At 36.5% G+C, this 25552-nt stretch overlaps 1 protein-coding gene across 1 annotated transcript in view; it reads left to right on the top strand.

Moving 5' to 3' along the window:
- The window catches only part of PTPRD (protein tyrosine phosphatase, receptor type, D), a 1328567-nt gene that overhangs the window by 1164879 nt on the left and 138136 nt on the right, over window positions 1–25552 (top strand). The window contains exons 13-15 of the mRNA XM_014953943.1: window positions 22928–23116; window positions 24487–24495; window positions 25215–25232. Coding sequence (XP_014809429.1) covers window positions 22928–23116; window positions 24487–24495; window positions 25215–25232 — 216 coding nt within the window. The remainder of the gene's footprint in view (window positions 1–22927; window positions 23117–24486; window positions 24496–25214; window positions 25233–25552) is intronic.

Raw genomic sequence — 25552 nt, 5'->3', positions numbered from 1 at the left:
CAGCCTGTTCTCACCATTCCATAAGGGGATTATAATTTTTCACAAACCAGATTGCTAATATCCTACCTCACTGCATTATCATTTTTAAATTACAAATAATGGAGAGTTTTGTTAACTCTTAGGTAAATCTGCCCACTCATTCCTCATGACAGGTTTATTCCTTTGTTGCCTTACCTGCACCTAGAAAGGTGACATTCTCAAAAGATATGACAAAATTAGACTACTTTTCTATAATAGACAAATACCACAGTCTAATTCTAAACATGCATTTTAATAGAGAGGATGTCCTGGCTACAAAAATGAAGTACAATTATAGTTACATAGGATTGATTAAATATACCTGTGGTAAAGAACGGTAACAGGTCAATTAAATTCAGAGGAATTCAGTACATGGTAGTCACCAGCTGCTAATTAGGGAAAAGGCTGGATTAACTGGCAAAAACTGTACTGTTCTTGAGACACCACCAGTAAAGAAAACAGCCACTGCTTTGCAGGCGCAGAACTGGAAGACTTGAGAGAATGAATGTTGTCTAGCCAAAGTCGCTCCAATGCTATGCATAAAATCAAGCGAATTATTTCATAATTAATTTCATAGAAGTTTCTCAAACCATAGGTCTTCTGAGTAATGTGATTTTGCATGTCTGTGGCTAAAGACATTTTGAGGGGGCTTTGGTTGGACTCTTCTGTGTTAATCATCATCATGGGGCAATAGCAGGCACAAGCTGCTGTCAGTTGACTGTCACCCACAGGGTTGCAATTATTTATGGCAGCCACACTTCATGGTGTTGCAGATTAACAGGTCTTCAAGTTTGTGGTGCAATTCAGAGGGAAGAATTGAGCAATGCAGTAAGACACTTCTACCGAGCATGTATTTTCATTTCAGATACGAAACAAATTTTATTCAATCCTGCCTGATACTTGCAACTGACAGTTTTGATACAAGCCCTTTTCAGTCTTGCATATGTTCTGTTTTCAGTACTGGTTATTTTTTATTTGAAACACTTGGATTTTTTAAAACGGATGACAGACACAGTAAGGGCAACAGATTGACTACTGTTGAACAATGAAGGTAATAGTAATTATTTACTTTCAGAAGGGCACAAGTAGGGCCGTGAATATATGAACAGAAAGATCTTTCCAGTGTTGAAAACATAGCTCTTGCAAAGTTAGGGCTTTGGCATTTTATTTTCAGCCGTGCTACTAACCCACCATGTAATTACGGATAAATTGTAAAATTGCATTGTATCAACATCTAATTTTCTGCAAAAAAAGAAAAGAGACATCACATTGAAATTTTCAAAACATATTTTGCATAGTTACTTAATTTCTGCTAGCTACTAGATAGTAGTAAACTAAAAGCTAGCTAGTAAATTTAAAATCTTATGAAGAACTATTGTGATTCATAGTCTACTTGGATACAATTTAAAATGTTATTTCTTCATGGTTAATGACAAATGCTGAAAAGTGAGAATGTTGTTCTATCCTTTTATCTGCTTTCCACGTGAGTCCCTTGATGTTAAGATGGTACAACAGAAGATAAATCAATGTGTTATGCAGTTTCTTTGTGGAAGGTTGTAGACATGATTCTCCAAATTAAAGTTAATCTGCCTTTGCAGGCAGTGACTCAATATATAGCTACAGAATTACAATTGGAACATATCACTAGCAAAAAACTCAACCTTTTTAAATAATCCTGAGAATTGGCTAGTTAGGTGTTTCAGTGTTAGGATGTGGTGTTTTCTCGGATAAATCCAGAAACTAAAATGCAGTAGTTGTGGTTTGGAAACGTATCAGGTATTGCTTTTGTTTGCTTTGATGTTACCACGTTTCCCAACAGATCATTTAGTTGTAAATTCAAGTCCCATAACTGGTCTCTGAGTGGTATTCCATGCTCATCTTGAAAAACACAACTGTACTGTGCATTTTGTCTTCAAGATAAAACAAGGGAACTACTGTCTTTTTCTCCATCAGAAAAGGAGAGAGCTATTTGGTTGCATTTTACAGGTTGATAGATCACCAGCTAGATCTTTGTCTTTGAATAAAAAATCATTACTAATAGTAAAAATAGCATTGTGATAGATGCATTTTTGTTATCATTAATAATTATTATTTTCTATTTTAATAGTTATTGAAATTCCATGTTACTTAGGGCCTTGCTAGTCTTCAGATCTACTGTGTTACCAACTCCATCAACTATAATTGAAGCTCCTAAAATTGAGCTCCCTAAAATTTTCTGTAATGCTTACATCATTTTATGAAGATAGTCACAAAAGAAGGAAGGAGGAGTGGAGGGACAGAGGAAAGAAGGAAGTGAAGAAGGGAAGGCAGGAGAGAACAGGGTGACAGGAGGACAGAGAGGGGAAAAATGGGGTTTAGCCTTGTTAAAAGCAAAGGGAAGCTCATAGATCAGACTGGACTGTATGTAAAAAGGCTTGTAGCTAAAAGAATTAGAAGTAAGTAAAAAGTTCTCCCAAATTCATTACTACACATTTTAAGTCTGCTGAATTTTATGCCAAACACATGAATGTTAGAAGCATAATCCCGGGAGACAAAACAGCTTTTTGTCTAATTAGCTAAAACAGAAAACAGGATATACCACACACGCAAGGAGTAAACAAAGTGATGAAGTTCATGTGTTGTGTTAGTTTTTCAAGAAAGGAAGAGGAAAGGTGAATATTTTGTAAGAACTTACTATTGAAGAATTAAACAGACTGGTGTTAACAGACAAATCTATTTATATTGAGGCAGATGAGTTATTTTAATAGTCTGACTTCAAATATTAAATTTTTTTTGCTTAAATTTTTTCTGGATAATTTTTTTTTTTTTCAAGAATCATGTTAATAAGAATACAGTTTTATATGTATTTTGTGGTTCATCCTTCCATCATAATAAGTACCTTCTATTTTAAAATTGGTCCTTGGCCCCTTCATAATTTTATTCTAAAAAGACATATTGGTATTTAATTACTCTAAAGCAGATGAAATAGAAGGAAAAAAGTCAGTAGGTTGCTCAATGAGTTACTAGCAGCAACGTTCCTTGTCTAACCTTTCTTTTTACAATTCCCCTGTCGTAACGGCCATGAAGTTGCAACAAAGAACATCAACCAAATAGAATCAAATCTGTTGCTAGTTAAAGATGCTTATACACTCAGGATTCATTAATTTGAAAAATCTGATAACAATCATAATAGAAAACAATGGGATATGTATCACTAAGCTTCAGGATAGGGAAGTATAAAGAAGTACAGAATACAGGTGAGGTCATAGACAAAGAACAGTGAAAATGTGACAAGAAAAAATAAGTTAAAAATGGATTGTAGGGAAGACCCTTGAATTATGCAGCTTGTTGACCTAGTTGGTGGTTTCTATTTCCAGTATTTTTCATTATGTAAGATCATGAACTTATTCAAATCTGTACAGAGAAGAACATCTTCTTTTCTATCCCACTGAAAGTCAGCTACATTTGATTATGTTTACAGAGTATCAAAAAGGGTAATCAAATTGAAATTCAATCTTCAGATGTCCAAGGACGCTTCCCAAAACAAATAGACCAGATATTATTGTGATATATTACAATTTTCTTTTTAAAAAAAATTATTCTGCATCTCATTCTGCTGAAAAACAGTACTTCTTGGCTGAACAGCACTAACAACATTGTTTTCATTAGTTTTTCCAAGACAAGACATGGGGTCCCTATTAAGCTATTGAAGGCAGATGTTGATGATTTTCCTTTTCTTTCTTTTCAGCTATTGTTCAATAGTTAATTGTGGTTTATTTAATCATTCATCAGTGCGAAGAACTGCAAAAAAATACCATTTTTGTGTTATGACCTGAAGTTTTATCAATGATGTTCTTATTTGCCCAATTGCTTTTCTTTCTTTTTTTTTTTTCTTGTATTTCTGTAATCTCAATTTCATAGAGTAACGTAGCAGCCTAATTTCTGTGGCTACATTTGGCAAGTCCCCAATAACTTGCAAATTCACTGTTCATGTCTGGGCCTGCTCTGATTGACAGCCCAGAAATAGCCTTTTAAATTGTGTCAGATTCTCATCTGTCTGTTTGAAAGGTGAAGTTAAACAGTTTTCCTAGCAGTCTGCATGAAGTCTTGAATCTAACGAATCAGCTGTTTTGGCTGTTGTACCAAGCTTTTGTCTATGCAAAAGTACATCATTTTATCTTTGCACACTAATAGCTTACTGAAAACTGTTGCAGCTGTCCATTTACTTTGGGGCATGTGATAGCTCAAAGTAATTTATTTACCAAAATAGAGCTATTGTCACTAGTTATACTCTTATCATATATTAAGTCACTATTTTGCATTTGCTCCACTGTGGAATGAATGAAAATATTCCATTGTCACAAACTGCACTCAGGTTTTTATAAAAGAAAAGAACAGTGGATTCAAAATCCTTGTAGAGAATAATATGGCCTCATCAGCTGTCATAAATTTATCTAATATTTCAATCAACAAATACTGTATTTGTATTACAATAGCTTTCTATGTTTTCAGTCAAAATCGAAGCACCATTGTGCTGGACATTCTGCAAGCTTAGATGGTGACACTGTTCTTGCCACAAAACCTTTACAATGGAATAGATACAAGCTACTGGAAAAAATGCAGCTATTAATCTACTGAAAGCATTATATGACATCAGGATTGGAACGAACTTGCTCCTACCACTGAGTTCCTCATGTTGTAATGTGCTATTACAGGTACAAATAACAGAATGCAAAAATAATATCTAAATGGAAGTAAAAAATGAGACTACTAAAAATAAATTCACAATACACTTTTGAAGTGAGATTTAATGGGTATAGGCTACAGGGATATTAGGAATATGCATATTCTGACTCAAAATCACAGAATGTCTTGAAACATCAATATGGAAAATTTAGGGCTTGTTTATGTAGATCAGTTGCATTCATCAACTCCAAGGCTAGACAATAAACAAATTTATGAATGTAGCTAGGATTTGCAAGTTTGGCGAAGTATTTATCATTTATTACCCATATTTCAGTCTTCCATATATATAGTGCCACTGAGTTAATACTGGTTTTGTCATTGCTTTTACCCTTTTTTTTTAAACATATCCTGTTCTCCTAATTAAATTAGACTTGGTAAGCAGCCAGTGGTTCCTCTCTTAAGCTACTTTCTGATGCTGCTTATGACTGACTGAAAGGCTTTCTCATCCCATACCTGTCCTCCTTTTGTGCTCATCCTCTGCCTCCTGAGCCTCTAACATTAGTCTCCTAAGCTTGCACAATAAATTGCTGAGAGACCTCTAGTAAATTAGATAATGAAAAAATAATAAATATATAATTAATTAAATAAATAATAAAGAAATTATAAATTAGGTAATAAATTGCTGAGAGAACTCCAACATTAGTTTCCTAAGCTTGTGCAATAATTACTTCATTCAGGTGCTTCATAAGTTTTGTTGCTATTTCCTGAACTCTATTTACCTTGTGAGAATGTTGCAGTAAAAATGAGATTTGATTTTGTATTCCCAAAGCAGTACAGAAAACAAAAATGCTTTGTGACCTGATGATTTTCTATTTAGCTGGAAAATCCATTAGGCCTTTTCTTTAGTTAAGAAAGTCTGCTATAAACTTTCTTCTGACTTTCTCACCATTATTGTAACTGAATATTTGAAGATTATAATCCCTGTGAAGATTTGGTTGTTTTGTTTTTTGTTTTTTTTTTTGTAATTTAGCTTCTTGCAGGGAAACTGGAAAAACAAATCAGTCCTGATGGATTTTTTTTCAGGTCACCCATGCTTATGGAGGAACCCTGCTGTATTCCTTCTGCATATTTTCAGAACAGCTGCCATTTTATTATCTCCTTTTCAGAAGCTACAGACCGAAAATCTCGTTTCACCTACTCAACAAAAAAAGCAGACAAGTCATGCAAAATCTCACATATGAAAATCAATTTGTAAAATCTTCTGTGCAAATATGTAAAAAGTATATGGTCAGCTTTTGGGGAGGTGAAGTTCCTTTAAGTATTTTGACTGTGAGTAACAAAGTATTTTATACTCCGTTCTCACTGGAAAGACATTCTCATTTTATAGGAGTCTTTCATTTGTAACTTCCCTTTTCTGTATACTTTGTCAATCAGTATAGCCAGTGAACCTGAGGATGTGAATTTGTATGTGTCATGGTCTCCTAAAACAGCTGATTGTAAAACATGGTATGCAGTTAGATTTCATGGCATTTTCAAGCCTAAAAATCAGGATCCGCTATTGTGAGTGGTGCTATCTGCTTGAACCATAGTAAGATGAAATCAGAATGTGCTCAAATGTAATCATACAGGGGAATGCAGTGATTCTGATTAAATTCACAAAGCCTGCTAAAGAATCTGCAGAGGAAGAATAATACCAATAATTAGAGACAAAAAGAAGTTCCCAGTAAAGGTATGATCAAAGAGGTTAAATATGGTGATCTAGACACTGCACAGAATAATGAATTTCTGCATCTTTAAAATGTTGTGATATTATAAAATGGGTAGCATATTTCCTATCCAGTTTCACTGTGCATGGCATAACATATAAAGGGAAGAAAAAATGTAACACCACCCCTTTTTTTCTTTTTCATTGAATAAGCTGGTTTCCCGCTTTCTTATGCTCAAAATTACAGTGCTTAATAACATTCCATTCTTTTGTAAATTCATAAAAACTTTGGATTATTTGGGTTCTTTTCGTTTGTTTTTGGAAGCAGGAGAAGCATTATACTGTGTTCTGTAGAGGTGTTTGTTTGTTTCACTGGTACTCAGGGATAGGACAAGAGGAAATGGGCACAAACTTGAATATAAGAAGTTCCACCTAAACATGAGGAGAAACTTCTTTACTTTGAGGGTGGCAGAGCACTGGAAGAGGCTGCCCAGGGGGGTGGTGGAGTCTCCTTCTCTGGAGACATTCAAAACCCTCCTGGACAAGTTCTGTGCAACCTGCTCTACGTGGACCTGCTTTGGCAGCGGGGGTGGACTAGATGATCTCCAGAGGTCCCTTCCAACCCCATGGGATTCTGTGATTCTGATTGGTTGAAAGAGGTTTTATTATACTCATTTGTGTAGGGAGAAAGAAAAAAGATACAGACAAAAATTGCCATCACAATAGTATAAAAACTGAAAATCTTACTCCTAATAACCTTAGAGCCCAGTTCAGAATTTTTTTACATAAGTACATTCCAAAGCAAAAATGAGTATTACTGGAAAATATAGACATGTACTATACTTAACCAAGCCGTTTAAGGAATTTGCAAAATCAGTCCTGGACATTCTACCTTTTTCCCTACTAGAAGTGTCTTCACTCCACCTAACAGGAAAGAAAACAGTGGTTACTGTAGGCAAACCACAAGGCTTTTGAGCCACAAGCTGTCTGGATCAACAAAGTGGAATTCTGTTCATTCAGTGAAATTCTGTTAGCTTTTACCATCTGAACATAGGGCTACCTCTAAAATCTCTGTGCCACAAAGCTTATAGTAAATTTGGCTATATGAGTTACTGGGGTATGTCTTCTAAAATCTCTGAGAACAGGTAACTTTTCTCCAGATTTTTAGTGTGGTGTCAAATTGAGTTAATTGGTGAGAACAGTAGAGGGTTTTTAAGTACATGAACTACTTGAACTCTTGTATCTCGCAGGGAGCACTGAGAAATTCAGGGGTTCTTTCTTTTCAATTGCAATGCCTTTCTAGGTCAGTTTCTGTATCTTGGGACAAATTGAGATGCTTCAGCCCTGATTCCATTAATGTTTTGAAAAAGAATATTGTTGAGAGCTACCAAGTGGCAATTTGAGTGAAAACCCTGGGTAGAACACATATATTTCAGGTGTATAAGTAATAATTACACAGAGAACATGGAATCATTTTTTTGTGTAAGACAAGTTGGCTGTAAAAATGAACCGTAGAGCTGTTTGCTGGATTCTAAGAGCATTTTGTAGTGCATAACCTGTCTTTTGCTACAAATTCTGATTTTGTCTTGCAGGATTTTACCCACTGTTTCTAAACGTTTGTCAGGGTTTGATTTGTTCTGTGTCATTTACTTATTCAAATAGTATTTGCTCATAGTTGTTTGACTTCAAAGTAGTCCTGTCGTAGTCTACAGAACTCCTTGCAAATGTTACTTAGTATGTGCAAATGTTACTTAGAGTAGGAAATACAGAAGCCAGCACCCATGTCTCGAACCTTCCATGTTGTTGAGAAGCTCAAAATTTTTTTATCTAATCTGAGTATCGTTGCCCAAATACGGCATCATGCAGTGGCTTGCTCCTTAACACATGAAGCTGACTTGTTTTTAAGTTTGAGTGTACTGCATGTGTGCCTTATAAGGAAGCCTGTTCTTCAAATATGTGGGTTTGCGACAAAATGTTTAATCGTCATCCGTCTTTCTGTTTTCTTTCATTAAAACATAGAAGTAATATATTGACTTTCTGAAGTCAGCCTGAAATGTTGTTAGGTTTCTCTAGGATGAGCTTTTTATTTTGTGGTTTGTTTTTTTTTAAATCTCTTAACACTTTTTTTAGAAGGACTTTTCGCTCTGTGGAAATGATAGAAAAAGGTAAAAAGATTTAGTCATTAGCCAAAAATGAATGGCTAACATTCTGATTAAAAGTGGCTACTAAGGCTAGTCCTCTCTGTCATTTGTGAGCTTCAAGTTCACTAGTGCAGTCTGTGCCTGGATATATCCAAACACTTCTTTTCTATATTTTCTGTCGTATTTTGCATTTTCTGCAAGATGGGATGCTATTTTAGAGTGAGCATAAAGTAAATTAAGAAATAATTCTAGAAATGTTGGAATAGGATTTAAGGAAATTTTTCATTTGTGTGAGTCTATTTGATCATAATTTACAAAGCTGTTCTTTAAGAATCACTGAAATGAAATGTGACTGCTAGGCAGTTAGTACTTACATTGGTATACAGAAAGAAATGGAAACCATCTTTTGCTCTAATGTTCTATTACTAGCTAGGTTATTTTTTTTAAGAGTGAAAAAAAAAAAAACCAACCCAAAATAAAATATGGTATTACTCAATTTAGAAAACATGAAATGACTGTTAATATCTGTGGAGTGATTATGCTGTTATTACATTCACTGCTCTCAGAAACAAACTGAGGCTTGTTTTTCAGTTTTTAAGTACCACATATGTCTTCATCACATTTAAATTTTGGAGTTAGCATGCATATGTGATCATTAGGCTGGTTTGAGTTTGAATGCAAGTATCTCACATGCATAGTCATATTGCAGATGTTGCATCTTTATCAGTTCTTTCAGAATTTCATGCGTATAATTCTTCTGGTGAGTTTTACCCACAGTCTTTTAGGCTTTCTGTTGTAGCAGACTAGCATACACTATTATCATTTTCTGACCAAATTGTGAGTGAACTTAGCTGCCCTTTTGCACATGAAGAGCATTGTAGAGAAGGAAGAAAGTGTGTGAGTCATCATAATTGTTTCTTAAAAGGCAGGACACACCCAAACATCTCTTAAACAACTTCAGAGATGGGAGCTTCACCATAAATGATAGGCTAAGAAATGGAAAAGTAAATTGTTCCACCCAGGAATACTGATGGTGCCACCAGATCTCATTCAATGGCCTTCTAGTATTCAGTAAACAGTTTGTCTGAGAAGTTAAAGCAACACTAGAAGTGGGAGAGCTGTCGTCTTGAGAACGAAGGGCTCCACCCTCACCAGAACTTTGTAAGCCTCAGTAAAATATTCCTGCATCTTAATTTCCGCTGGTGCTAATCACAGACGGTGCATACACTAACAGCAAACCCTTCACCAAAACACACTGGCAGGAAGTATACACCAGCACTATACACTTGAATGGGAGGTGTCCTGTACTGACACAGTAGCCCTCAGATGACACTCTCTGCAATTAAAAGCATTGGAGCCACCAAGGCCCTAGGCAAATAATGAAAGTTGAGAGCAACAGCAAGTTCAAGTGACATTTGAAGGGAACACAGAGTTAACTTTGCAGCTAAAACAAAGGGACTACTTTAAATTCTCTCAAATCTTTGCTTTTGGGAGATTGACAAGTACTTACAGCTCTCTGGGGAGGCAGTTTTGAACAGAAGACTAAACACTGACTGAAATACTAAGACTCCTCTACTGAAAGAAAATTGGGAAGGAAAAAAAAAAAAGGGAAAAACAGTTCTAAAAGGCACTTGTCTCCAGAATAAAAATACCAAGAAGACCAAAGCATAAAATTCGGTAAATATCTTCTAAGCATCCATCTACCTAGGCTTACAGAAGTAAAGATAACTCGTTGTGCTACTGTAGAGAAAAAAAGGAAACGTAAACCAGAACCTTACTGTAAGAAAATAAATGTATGCATGGATGGAACAATAGAATTCACTGAAAGGGCATTCATTGTAAACTAAAATCAATATAAAATGAATGTCCCAGTTTTAACACTGTTAATACTATTAAAACAGGTACTATTCAATTTATAGAGCATTTTGTGTGAAGGTTTCATTTAAACAGGTGCAATACTGTTTTTTTTTGTTGTTTGAAATAGATTCTAGGTTTTATAACATGTATTCATCTGATGCATTTCTGTAACTCCTATTAAAGTTAATTAGTATTATGTGCACATCAAGAGAAGAAAAAGAACTGTATGGGATTTATTGCAATAATTATTAAACTAACATCTCGTACAGACTGAGAACGTAGTTGTTTGCCTACTTCCCTACAACCTCCAACTGTGAACTTTCAATTTTATAACCTCTAAATAACAGAGGTAGTCCAACTAACATGTAGCTGCTAAAGCAAGCGGTGGTGGTAATACTTAGCAGATACTTTGGTATAGTGCTAAAAGCTCAGTTCGGTTTATAATCTAAAAAAAAAGAGAGTTGTTAACCATGAATGTTGATAAAATACAGTGGGAGTTTCAATCAGGGCTTGAATGTGTGCAGGTTTGCGCTTGTGCATGTTAGTCTACCTGCACTGCCAAAACGTCAACTTGAAAATTACCTTTTGCTCTTTTATCTTGGTTTTCTATTAACTAATTTTCAGTGTTGCTTGCGTGAAATGGCTACTTGTTCAGGCCCCAAGATGCTTAATGGTTAGTGATATGAAGATACGTTAATTTGCTTCCTTGTTCTTCCCATGGTATTAGAAAATAATCATTTATTTCTCTGCAATGCTGTATCTGCTTAGCATAAGAGCTAGCCCAAGTACAATGGTGAAATGAAGTGTTCTTGATGATGCATGCCTAAATTGTTATGGTACTTGCCATAAACAGTGCTTTATGAATCTTCAGGCAGATAAGTGATATGCATGCAAGTTGATTTACCTTGTAGAGAAAGAGTAGGTAATATTTGTCATAGGGGATGGGTGGAATTTGTAAATTATCTGATTTGCGTTTGGAGTAGGAAAAAAAGCATAGCATGAAATAGCCTTTGAAATAAAATGGCAATGAATTTAGAATATGTGACAGCTAGTTCAGCAACATACATACATATATAAATAGTTCCATTACAGTCAGTTTTCTCAATGAGACTACTCATTTGCTTTAAGTTAGATAAATTATGTAATGAAAAAGTTTTAAAGCCATTGGCAGCCAATCAAGAAATAATTCTCTGCATGTGATTATTTGGAACAGACTGCCTAGGTTTCATAGAATCATAGAATCATAGAATGGTTAGGGTTAGAAGGGACCTCAAAGATCATCTAGTTCCAACCCCCCTGCCATGGGCAGGGACACCTCCCACTAGAGCAGGTTGCTCAAGGCCACATCCAGCCTGGCCTTGAACACCTCCAGGGATGGGGCATCCACAACTTCCCTGGGCAACCTGTTCCAGTGTCTCACCACCCTCATAGTAAAAAATTTCTTCCTGATATCTAATCTGAATCTTTTTTCTTCCAATTTAAAACCGTTTCCCCTTGTCCTATCATTACCCTTCCTGGAAAAGAGTCCCTCCCCAGCTCTTCTATAGGCACCCTTCAGGTATTGAAAGGCCGCTATAAGGTCTCCCCGGAGCCTTATCTTCTCCAGGCTGAACAATCCCAGCTCCCTCAGCCTGTCTCCATAGCAGAGGTGCTCCATCCCTCTGATCATCTTCGTGGCCCTCGCTGCACCTGTTCCAGCCGGTCCATGTCCTTTCTGTGTTGAGGACTCCAAAGCTGGACACAGTATTCCAGGTGGGGTCTCACGAGTGCAGAGTAGAGGGGCACAATCAGCTCCCGTGACCTGCTGGCCACACTTCTCCTGATGCAGCCCAGGACACGGTTGGCTCTCTGGGCTGCCAGCGCACACTGCCGGCTCATGTTGAGCTTCTCATCCATAAGCACTCCCAAGTCCTTCTCCTCAGGGCTGCTCTCCAGCCATTCTCCACCCAACCTGTATTTGTGCCTGGGGTTGCCACATCCCAGGTGCAGGACCCTGCACTTGGCTTGGTTGAACCTCATACAATTTGCACGGGCCCACCTCTCCAGCCTGTCCAGGTCCCTCTGGATGGCATCCCTTCCCTCCAGCGTGTCAACTGCGCCACCAAGCTTGGTGTCATCAGCAAACTTGCTGAGGGTGCACTAAGAAATATGGAGCAATACTACTCAAAAAACCCCATGTCCTTCTTATGTTGGATGCAATACTGCAGGTGGGGCCTCACTAGAGCGGAGTAGAGGGGCAAAATCACCTCCATTGACCTGTTAGCAACACTTCTGTTGATGCAGCCCAGGATGTGGTTGGCTTTCTGGGCTGCCAGTGCACGTTGCCAGATCAGGTTGAGCCTCTTGTCCACCAACACCCTGAAGTCCTTCTCCTCAGGGCTGCTCTCAATCCATTCTCTGCCCAGCCTGAACTTGTGCTTGGGATTGCCGTGGCCCAGGTGCAGGACCTTACACTTGGCCTGGCTGAACTTCATGAGGTTTGCATGGGCCCACCTCTCAAGCCCGTCATTCTAGTGTGTCAACCACAACCACACCAATGACAGCTTGGCAAACTTGCTGAGGGTGCATTCAATCCCACTGTCCATGTCGCTGACAAAGATGTCAAACAACACTTGTCCCAGTACCAACCCCTGAGGAACCCCACTTGTCAGTGGTCTCCACTTCATTTAGCGGCAGAAATTGTTTCTCAATTACTATAACATCTGACATGCTCCCAATTGCTTCTAAAGAGTGCATATAGATACACTTGATGTACTTGACACGTACAGTGATATGCTAAGCTTAGTCTGTCACACTACATCTGTTTAAAGGCAGGAACTGGCTCTCCACAGCTGTTTGACTTCATTAACTGTTTTTCACAGAATAGTTTGTGATGAATTTGCAAATAAGTGTCGTAACATGAAACTTTCTTTCTGTCCCTCCTCAGATGCACTTCCTCACCACCACTGCCCTGCCGTCTAACATCATGACTCCCTCAGCCTCCTGGCAATCACACAGGACTGTTCAAACATTATCACAGCACTCATTTAGGCCCATGACTTCCAGCTACAAAGAACAGCTGCTTCCTTATGTCCATGCTAGTACAGTATTCCACTGGAACCGAAGCATTGCTACATCTGTGTTTAAAAAAATCATCATTTTCATTTGCAGATATTTCTGTTATAAAAAACAAAACAAAAAACCCCAACCCTCCCCTCCTTTTTTCTAGAACGTACATCTTATATTGTCAGTATCATCTTTGATCAGCTAGACAAAAGTTGGTGGGAAAACTATCTTAATGGGAAAATGTGCAAAAAAACGCCCCTTACCTATATTCTACATAAAATCAATGTAATATTTAATCAGCAAATGCTGACAAATATTCTTGATGACAGATTGTTGTTTGTAAAAAATTTCAATTTACACTGCCCATCACAGATTTTGGTTTTGTATATTTTTTAGAGGCAGTACTGAATTTCATAATTAGTTAAAATAATTATGAAGAGCTTACAGGTGTCAACCTTGAGCTCAGTGTGTAAAACACTTTTTAAGAAGCAGTTTTTGACATCCTATGCTCTTATACCTAGTCAAGATCCTATTTCAGATTACTGACAATGTAATTTGTGGTGCAATTAGTCAGGTAAATTGCAGCAAGAATTGTAGCAAAGCTGAGTAAATCCTTTTTGGTTCTATGTTCAACATCTTATGAATGAATGCCCATGCCATTCCTCATTTACAGTTCCATGAGAAGTATTAGCTGCTGTTGCTAGACAAATGTGAAAGTGTCATTTTTAAAGTCCATCTCTCTCTTTCAGTCTTCCAGAAAGCCTGCTTGAGTTTGCTCAGTTCAGTTCACAACAGTTCACAATAGCTCTTCCAAGGCCATATGATTATTATTGTGAAAAATGCTTTGGAAGAATGCAAGCGCTAGCTCCCTCTGGATCAGAATGAATGCTGCCTTGCATCACCAGGCCTTCTGTGCCTGCTTCAGAGGCAGGCCTCCACCATGCTAGAAAGCAGACAGGGTGCTGAGTATTTTCTTTCAGGCCATAAAGACTACAGACATTATCTATCACCTGTGAAAACAGCGTTTCCTATTATAACATGAAACATGTTAAGTCCCAGACTAGACCCATTTACTTCAGTTTAGGGCAGCAGCAAAATTTCAGGTAGAAGTCCAAGTCTCAGACTACATCCAGTTCAGACATTGATTTAAGGGCAAAATAATCCATAGCAAAATTATGTTTATGACATCATGAATCTCTGAATCTTTCTGAGATTATAACTTTGAATTGTTGGCTGCCTTGGGCTTCAGAAGTAGTTACATTTCTATGTTACTACATACATGTTTTCATCCACTTGTGTACTAGTAAGTGTTAATATATTGAGGCTCTGCTGTGTAAATCCGTACTCATTAAAAGTATTTATCAGACACCAGTAATTATTGAACTTGGGCACAGAACTGTGAAAAAGATGGGTTTTAAGCAATGCATGTCCTCTGCTACAGAGGAAGCTCTTCTGCATTCTTCTGCAGATTTGAATGGCTGTGTCTCCCCTGGAAGAAAATACCCTCTAACTTCGTTGTCTGGACGCTTCCTCAAAGCTATTTTGACTTAAGTGGTGAAACTCACCCCAAGCAAAAAAAGAAATTCTACTCTACTCTAGAGTAGAGTCTACTCTATTCTCTTCTCTTATGCCTATCTGTCCCTGCTGACAGATCCCTAGGCATCTCCTTAGCATTTTTGAGTAAGAGGAAATGTTGCCATAGGTGGGCATGAGAGGTGAAAGGGATACCTTTGTCATATTCAGGAAGAAGAGATCTAGAACACACCCATTCCCTCCATCGCGAGGCCACCAGGGAAGAACTTCACCATCCACTTATAAATGAAGTACTTTCTTGGCTCTATTAAAGATTCATATAGGTCCAAAGATGATGTGTGTGACATTTGTCAGCACTTTGGATTCTGTATTTTATATTAGGAATACATGATATAATACATGATATAAGGCATTGCTTTTTTATCTTGCATCTTCCTTGTCTCATCCAGCATTTTCTTAATTGATAGACGTGTTCATAATGATGAAAAGACTTAAAAGATAAAAGCGAACTGAATTTCACTGAATTTTTAGAGTTGGAAGGGACCATAGAGATCATCTAATCCAACTCCCCTGCTGAAGCAGGATTGCCTAGAGCTTGTCAGAGCATGTTACTCAGGACGGCATCCAGGCAGGTCTTGAAAATCTCCAAAGAAGGGGACTCCACAACCTCCCTGGGCAGCCTGTTCCAGGGCTCTGTCACCCTCACCGTGAAAAAGTTCTTCCTCATATTCAAGTGGAACCCTTTATCTTCCAACTTGTGCCCATTCCCCTTGTCCTCTCACTGGCAACTACTGAAAAGAGTCTGGTTCCCTCCTCCCTCAGCCTGCCCTTGAGATACTTGTAGGCATAAGTACAAACCACAAAGATGGGAGGCTACTGTAATCGTTATTTTTTTACAGTCAACTATCTGTAGTCACGTTGCAAATATTTTAAGCATGCTCTTCACACCAATGAAGATGAATGCTGCAATAGATACAGAAAAACTGCATATTTTGTACCAGTAACATTAGTGTAATGCTCAGTAATACTGAATTTCAAGGGATATCCTCTTCAGCTGCGTTTTCCGAGTTCATTGCGTATTCTGACAACATATCTTTTTTCGTATTATCTTCAGCAATAATAGCACTTTTATTGTTTGTTGCTCATCATTATGCTTGCCATTTATTGAAATACCGCAATAACATTCAAATTGCTACATCTGTACGGGTGCATTGCTGTGCCAGGCCCCATAAAAAGCAGTTGAAATGCATAGCCTCTACCTTGAGTAACTTATAGCATCCTGACCCAAGCATCTTTTGTCAAAACTTGTGGGATACAATGTCATCACCCTTATTCCTTCTTTCCTTCTTCTTAGGGACCAAACTCTAGGCCTTCTGGGGCACCTTTTTATGCACGTGTCAAAGTGAAAATCATCCTCTTTCCCTTTCTGAAATGCACAAGTTTGATGCTGAGTTAAAAATGCAAAAAAAATTCGTATTCTCCTTTGAAAACAAGACTTAAACAAACTTGATGGGTTTGCTACTACATTTCCTTTGTCAGGTCCTTAAATTTTGCAGCTGTGACATTAATGCAGTTAGTATAGTTTATAGTTGTCAGTTTGGGCTGCAGAGTATGTAGGCTGCATTAAAAAGTGTTCAGTAAGAGCTGAGGAAACAAATTGAAAGCTCTTTAACATCAGTAACACACATGACTGTGATCACAAGCTGAGTTTGACTGTCTTAGGCACTATTATCACTCCTTTAAGTTCAGACATGTAGTGTAAATGGGGAGGAAGGAGGGAAAAGGGAACTGTATGGTCTTGCAACTCCTTTGCCAGACTGCTCACTTCTTCTGCCTTTTGCTTTGGTGAAGTAAAAACAAGATGCTACTGCCACCTTCTCAGTTCAAATTAGTATGTTACAATTTTATTGTGGTGATTTATTGCTTTATATTTAAGAATGAATATGAGGTAGTTACTTATAAAAACTGTCATGTGTATTTACTAATATCAGTACTTTAATACAGAATATTAATGAGTAGAAAGGAGGAGGACAAAAAGAAAATAATTCCTTTATGTGTTCTGGGCCGATTTGTATATACAGACTACTAACAAGAGAAGTAAACTCTGGCTTACATATGAGCCGGCTGCTGATTTCATTTTTTACTGCACCATAAAACTGTGTGTTAAAGCAAAGACTGTCATCACTGCACTAATGTTACTCTTTGCCATTTATTTTTCAAATGAAAGTAAGAAGGATGTAAAAGCACAAATATTAATATGTTAAAAATATTGACTAGATAGAGCAATCATGCGTTTTCTTAATCCTCTTTCTTGGCAAGCCCCAATTTAACCCTGATTTAGTGTAATCTAAATCCAAACCCTGTCTGAAAACTAAGCCTCAAATTAGAAATGGTAATCACAGAAATTCAAATGGCCGCCCTTTGCCATCCTCTTGTCTTTTATTCACCAGTGCAAAATATGTAGTTTTGTTCTTGTGAACATTTTCATATGAAAATATGTGGGATGCTGTATCCTATTCGCTTCAGAAGTTTGTGTTTCTTTTCCAAAATATACAATAACCCGCACTTCAAACACCAATCCACATTCTCTGCCTTTGTTTCATTACCATAATTCTGTCTGAGTCCTCTTATGTTAGAGAAGGGACATCTGGCAGGGATTCTTGGGTTCTAGAGTTGGGGTTTTTTTTGTTTTTTTATTTTGTTTTTAGGACAATGCCTTTTGTATTTCCATTTGCATTCCCAGTAAGAGGAACAGACATATGTGAAAATAAACCTTTATTTTGAGGGTTGTGTTTTCGTGAGTGATGACTCGCCAGATGTTAATTCTTGTTGTTCAGAATGTCATTGTTAAAGGACGGTGAGAGGTATTTCATTGTTCACGTAGTGAGACAGGTCACTTTTGAAAGACCTAGTCTTTAATTTAGCAGAATTTGAGAACTGCCAAAAGGTGCAAATTCCTTTTTCCATTTTGCATCTTTATCAAGATATCTAATTTCAAAGGCTCAATACACTCATTTGTTAAAACAGAGAACTTATTTAAGGCTAAATGCTAATAACAATGAATGTTAACTGACTTAATGTAATGTGAAATTGCTGCTTCAACATTCATACAAATGATAATTCAGTCTAGAGTGACTCTGCGTTCTGTTATATAGACATTACTTTGCAATTTGCAGGGTAATTGCATACAGAGCTACTAAACAAATTTGTTTTCTTTTGCATCAAAAGTGCTTTGCACTTCTCTTCAATATATGAAGAATATTTTTAAATACATGGTTTTTAGTGGGATATAATGGGCAGCTGATCTGTCGTTGAATACTTAGTGAGTCTCAGATCATCTTGTAGATGTCTAATTCCCTTCCTTGTGTGGCATAATTGTGTGAAATGTAAGAGAAATCCCAACAGATACTTAGATCTATTCTTACAGTATAGCCATTGCCCTCCTTCACTGACTTACATTACTAAGTAAAAGTAGCAATCTGTATATAGCAGCTCTGAACAGAGGACCCTGGGTAAAGAATGTTGTGTGATCATAATTACTTTTTTGGCAAAATTTACCTTGTAAAATATTTCAATAGGAATAATGTTTATTAACTAGCACATTCCTGATCCTTTATATCTTTTCAATCCAAATTAGTCTTTTATGTGTAATTAGAAGTGGCATTGTTTTTATTTTTCCTTTTTTTTTCCATATGCATAGTTCTTCAATAATAGTACAGAATAGCAACTTTGCTGCAAAATCTTCATTTTACTCCCTCCCCTACTCTCTTTGATTTTACTGTTCTCAATCCTGTGTTGCAGGAAGAATGATTTTGAATAATACGGTCATCATGTCAAAGCAGTGCAAATTATATGCTACTGCCATCTGGAATAGTGAAAATAAAAGCTTTATTTACACTGTTCTTTGAAATAATAAACTTTATTGCAGCAATTTATCTTCAGTATGTATAGTGTACTCTGGGAATACTCCATGTGTGCCTTTTTATTCTGTGAGCTACAGAATGACTAAAATTTGCCTGTGGCAAAGCTATCAGTGAATCTTGACATAGATTTTTTCTTCTTCCTCAATAGAATGGAGAACCACCCTCCATTTTCACAACCAGAATAACTTGTTCACATAGGACAATATTTTTTTAAGCGGCATAGTGAAACACTTTGACTATGTATTTTAGTTAGGCAGATTGCACTGATTTAACTACAGATATTCTGGAATATGGGTAGTTTTATGGAGCAAACACTTAATGTGGGAGGAACTACTTAACATAGATATTACTGAGTTTTCATTTCAATTGTCCAGTTTGGACCCTGGCGCTATTACCTTGCCTTTCTAATCCATAACCTAAAAAATCATCAGAATTTCCTTTGGGTACTTCACACTTGCACTTCATATCCACATCATAGTAATATAATCATAAAGTACTGTAACTGGGAATATCATTGACACTATTCTGTCTTTCTTGTTAAAACCACAAAGCTGATTGTCAGAGTGACTCAGCAATGTAGCCATGAAGAATTTAAGACTTGAAGACCCAATCTGTTTCTAAAAGCTGCTACTCTTCTTGCTGCCCCCGGGGCATAGGCATGATCTGAAAGTTGCTTTTTACAGGAAAAGCGATCAAAATGTCAAGGAGGTGTGGCATAAATGCTGAGTAAAGATCACTGTTTTTCTCTTTGTTTAGCTGTGTTGTACACTTGGATAGGTTTACCATGAAGAGTCAAATTGTATTGGATTTGCATTAAATCCTCTTCTTTCTTTGGATCCAGCCTATGTATCCAGTATATACATAGGCTTTACAGTATACCTTCAGACATAGCTTGGGAAGTTCATATCATTTTAAAAAGAGAGATTGCAACCGCACACTTTTTCCTTTAAAATGAGAGTTAAAGGATGAGCACAACAGACTTTCTGACACATAGTTTTGGCAGAGCTATGTTCAGGGATTCCTCTCAGTAAATACTCTTAAAGGTAAGTATGGTTTCTTTTTTGTAGAGCATAATTTAACTTGTTGGTATTTTCAAGATACCGCTCTATCAAAATTACTGTTTATACATACAAGGTGAGTTTCAGTTTCTACTTTAAATGCTGTTGCATTTGTGAGGGCAGGCTCACCTCCAAGACATGTTCAGCAACATGTGAAATTATGTGTTGGACAATGTCTGTAGATACTGAAATCTAAATGTAGAGGTTAATGTGCTTTTTCCATATGTGTTGCTTGGAAAGGAAGCAACTTTGACAAAACTGGCAGCAGGTAGGATTCCTGCCTTGAGGTAGGATTCTCAAGGACATTGTTTACAGATAAGCAATGTCAAACAAACTGAATACACAAAGCAACAGTTTAGAAATACTAAGAACAACCATTATGGGAAACAAGGCAAGGCTGTTTCCTGTCATTCTCTCTTAAGGGTTCATGTGGTAACCAATCTTTGTAATTACCTCTCTGTGTTGTTCAGATCATATATTTGGTGAAAAATAACTTTTGTAGAGCTCCTCCACCAGTTGGAAATGGTACTAGCACAGTACTAAAGGCATTCTCTTAATGCCAGTAGTAGAATGCAGAGGTGTTAAGGCACCTAACAAATTCAAAGAATGTGCTTCGTTTCTAAATGTCTTGTATCTGTCATCCTAAACAAAATATGTATTATATGTGTGACTCACTAAGTGCAAGGACAGAGAAATCTGCCCTTTAATGGCCACTCAAAATGACAGTACCAAATAGCTTTCAGAAGGTCATGTCTGATTTAAATTGTTGATGAATTGGAAGCTAATTCCCTAGAACTGAATATTAATGGGGAGCAATGGTATATACTGTGGTTTAGATCCTAATGAGCATATTAATGAGCAGTAAAACATATTTTTCTTTTTACCTCATGTAAAATTGTAGAACTAGCAATACATCAAAATGTTCTAATAGTTACTTTTCTCTTACTGTGGCTGAGAGGGAGTTACTCACTGATTTGATGCTCAGTTCTCTTGCATAGTGTGTTTGATGATCTGTCAAACTTGGTATCATCAAAATGTAAAGACAGTTTTGTACAAATCACCAATAAACTTAGAGAGAAAAAAGCCAATTAACATCTTAAAAACTAAATCCACCGTGAGAAGCACTCCAATTAGAAATGTCATTATTTCCCTGGTCCATTTTCTGTTGAATATTGGGTTTTATTGCCAAATACCTGAAAGCCAGATTGGAAACAAGCCACAACTGTCAAAAAGATAACAGTTCTGGCTATTTGAATCTGTTACATTGTGATTTTTCTCATGAAAATTTCATGAAGAGCATTCATTCAAAGAGATTCTATGCATAAGGGGGATGGATGGAATTTAATTACCCTTATTAAAAATAAGAAAGGAAAGCTCTTTACTACTCCATCCTATTAGTATTCAAGATAGATTATCTTTGTTGTACACTTATGTATTTGCAAAAGGGATTCCAGTGTTTTCTGTACGAGCCAAGTAGGAAAGGAAAGGTCAGGTCAAAAAAATCCTGTTCTGTGTCACAAGTCAAATCTTGTCAGTTACTCCCAAAGTAAAGAATTCATGTTTATAAATGGACATGAAATATACCTTTCTTTGGGAGGAGCCTATAGCTAGTGAAGGATTTGACAGTTAACCACTGATTGGCAGCAAGACTAACTGTGAAGTTTTATGCAAACTTATTGGACAATCATGTTTACTGTACCAGAGTAGTATCTATGTGCATTTGTATTGCAAGCAATTAAGTAGCTCATAGTTGACAGCAGGCCCCAGGAAATACAAAGATTTATAAGATGTACTTGCTTTCTACATTTTTCAGAAAAGTCTGAGGACTTCTCTTAAACTATTTGAAAATATGACACATTTTTCATGACAGAGAGTTGGCATTGAACAATTCCTTCTAAGTTAAATTTATCCCTTAATCAATTGAATGTCAGTAACCACCAATCAAGACATTTAATGTGTGTTTTATAGTTAGTATCGATCCTCTTTCTTTGAGTTTGTTGTTTTTTTTTTTTTTGCTTGCCCTTATTAAATTGAAATAATAGCAATTATTTTGCAATAAAAACGTTTGTGCTGTTTTAATGGAAATGAAGAGTGAGATGACATGATTCAAATAGATCGTTTTACCTGTACTAACTTGTCGTCTTAGAAACTCTCTGATCCCACTGTGCTACCGGTGTTACTTGGTAGTGTATATTGTCTTAAGAAGGCAAATTGTCCCTGTTCAGTATTTCATAATATTTCGCTATTGACTACACGAGGTGAGGATTTTTGACCATATTGAGTGTTTTAGTTGACGCAGTTGTATCCATTCAAGATCGTTCTGAATCTCCAGTCACTTTGATAGCTGCATAGCTCCAATGTTCAGAGTTTCTGAGTGCTTTGCAGTCTTATAACGCGTTCATCCTCACAGCGCTTCTCTGTAGCAGTAAGGTGTTGTCATACCCATCTTACAGATGGACAACTGAAGCACAAGGACGTTAAACATTCAGACCAACACCACATAGGTAACAATGATAAAAACAAGAAATACAACTTGGGTCTCTGGAGTCCCTGGCCAAATCCTATATTGCGTGATCGCATTTCCTTATGTACTTGTCTTATGTAAAGCAATGGGGTTTTCCTTGTTGATAGGCATGGTAATTTAGTGTTTCACATAAACTAATAAGGACTCTCTCAAGCAAAGCAACACCAAAGTACCATAGTGGGAGCCCAATGATTATGCACTACATACAGTATCTATGACAATTTAATGCATTTTATAAGGAAGTTTCTAACCTTTTTTACAAACTTTCAATTTTGTATCAGCATTTTGATCACTGTAAGTTACTAAAAATACTGCCTGGGTATCTGGGTTTTGCATCAGCTCCTTCTGTACAAACAGTGTAGGGGGCTCTTGAATGTTAAGCAGGGTGGTAATTGGGGCTTTCATGAGTTACAATGGAACTACTGTGAAATCTTTCAAATCATACATTTCTTTTGCAGAGGATCAAATTCCTCGAGGTTTCCCCACCATTGATATGGGCCCACAGCTGAAGGTGGTTGAACGAACTCGTACAGCTACCATGTTATGTGCAGCCAGTGGCAATCCTGATCCCGAAATAACTTGGTTCAAAGATTTCTTACCTGTTGACACAAGCAACAACAACGGCCGCATCAAGCAGTTACGCTCAGGTAGGGTGTGTTACCGTTTCCACTAACGCCCAGAGTTGTTCTCTCTCACCTTTTCTTTCTTTTCTTTCTCTTCCTTTTTTTTTTTTTTTTAATCTTTTATTTTTATTTATAGGTAATAATTTCTCTTCTTCCTCTCTTTTCTGTGTTACTGAGTGTGTTGTCCATGTCTGTGATGTTGTCATAGCCTTTTCTAGAGTCTGTCTCTATGTGTTTTGCAGCTTCTGTTTACTCCACATTGCTCACTGCTGTGACTGTACTTTTTGATAGTTTTTTTCTTTACTGCTTTTTGCAGTACTTGATGGATCCATTTTCTCCTCTTTCTTTCTTCTTTCCTTTTTATTTTTTTTTTAACAAATTTATTTCAACATTGGACTTCATTCAGAAATTGCAAGGAGTACCAATGGTTATATTCATCAAAACCAAAACCTGCATTAGACACTTCAATTAAAATTTAAAATGTGTTTTGTGCTGTCTTTTCCACATTTGATTCCACCAAAGATTAGCCAGTTTGGACACATCTTCTTTCCTCTCACAAATACATAAAACACAATACTTTTTCCCATGCACAATTATACCTTAAAAGGAAAATTAAAAAAAAAAAAAAAAAAAAAAGAAATATATTAAAAAAAAAAATTAAACACATGTTCTAAATTACCAACACATGAAAGCGTTTATTTTCATTTAAACAAAAAACTGACCAGAGATGTTAAGAAAATATATTGAACATTAAAAAAAAAAAAAAAAAAAAAGGTAATCTATGTAATAAAGTTTTTTTTGCTGGCTGAACATTTTTCCAACACATTTAGCCACAGTAGTGTGCGCCCAAGCTAAAGCTTTATGAATCCTACATTTTCTGGATCTACAGAAGTCTGCTTTTGGTGTAGAATCCAGCTTTTGCTGCTCTCTCTCTCTCTTTGCCCCTTGCACCTCCCCAGCAGTTCTTTCACTCTTCTCCTGCCCTAGTTTATTCTTTTGCTCTCTTTAGATTTTAGAAAAAACAAACACCTCTAAATTTATAAAGTTTAAAGCTTATCCCTAAATAAGATAATTGGGATATAATAAGCTTTTTTCTTTGGCAATTGTAGTAGATATCGTTGTAGAATCTAAGTTGCTTAATCACGTGTCTTCCCAGAATTCTCAGCTTTTGACCTGTCCTGTGATGTTAAATCGTCTTGTTAACTGACTTTTTGCTTGTTGTCAGCAGAACTGTGTAAAATAACCTTCTGTTAATGTAAATTAAGAATTAATTTTTCACATGTGACATAGATGATTTAGTATATAAAGTTTTAACTGAAAACTTTGTACCAAATTATAAGGAATATAATAATATTTTTATGCTGTCTTTCTTCTCTCCGTATTTAAATCTCCAGAATCTATTGGTAAGTGCTTAGTTCTGAAGCGCACTTCACCCCCACTAATTTCCATATTCAGAATTTTATGATTATTATGATTATTATATGATTACTATTATTCTTAAAATGCATGGCATGCATTTTACTAACAGTCAGTGTAGTCACCAGATCCCTATAGTGGCGCACACGCACACCTCCACAGAAATGTTGTCTTATCAGTCATAGAAACACCTAAAAGAAACAGTACACATGTATCACATAGCTGTAGAACAGTAAATGCCATAATTCAGCCTAAACTGCAGTATTTGTTTTGAGATAGCCTTCAGTGTATCCTCTTTTTATATATATATAGATTTTTATATATATATTTAAATAGAATTTCCAATATTTTCCTAAACTATGTCATAAGTACAGTATTGTAAAGTTTCCTTTAAGTATTTGAGACATATTCAATATATATCTAACCCTATATAACCAAACATCTAAGACCTCAGATTCTACTCTGAGAATGGCACTGCAGCCAATTGTAGCCTTTGCCCTTTGTGGTACAATGCAACTTGCTTTTATAACCTGATAATACTATCTGATATATTCCTGTTTTAACAGTATAGTAATTCAAGTTTCTCTTAAGACCTTATTTAATTCTGTAAATCTAATTTGATTCTTCTTCCAAAGCCCTAGCCTCCTTCTTCTCGTACTAATGCTTCTTCTTTCTAATCTTATTTGCATTCATATTATCCACCCAGGTGGTACACCAATAAGAGGTAAGAGTGCTGAACTAACGTTCACAGAATGATCTTATTCATTCTCTCTGTCCTTTCATCCTCCTCATCTTTGTCCTGTTTGTTTTTTGGGTTTTTTTTTCAGAAAAAAAAAAAAAACCAACACAAAAAACAAACAATGAAACAAACCACAGAAATGTCCATCATCTGATTTTTTTTCCTTTGTCCTGTTTGGTTATGATCAGTGACTCTCATATTGTGACCTTTCTTTCTGCACAATCCCTTTTCCTTTCCCTTTTTAGTTTGTTCATTGAAAAAAAAAAAAAAAAAAAAAAAAAAAAAAAAATAATTTTATTTGTGTT

The sequence above is a fragment of the Calidris pugnax genome, unplaced genomic scaffold, assembly GCF_001431845.1.
Source record: "Calidris pugnax isolate Ruff unplaced genomic scaffold, ASM143184v1 scaffold178, whole genome shotgun sequence".
NCBI lineage: Eukaryota > Metazoa > Chordata > Aves > Charadriiformes > Scolopacidae > Calidris > Calidris pugnax.
This window is presented reverse-complemented; position numbering and strand designations above follow the sequence as displayed.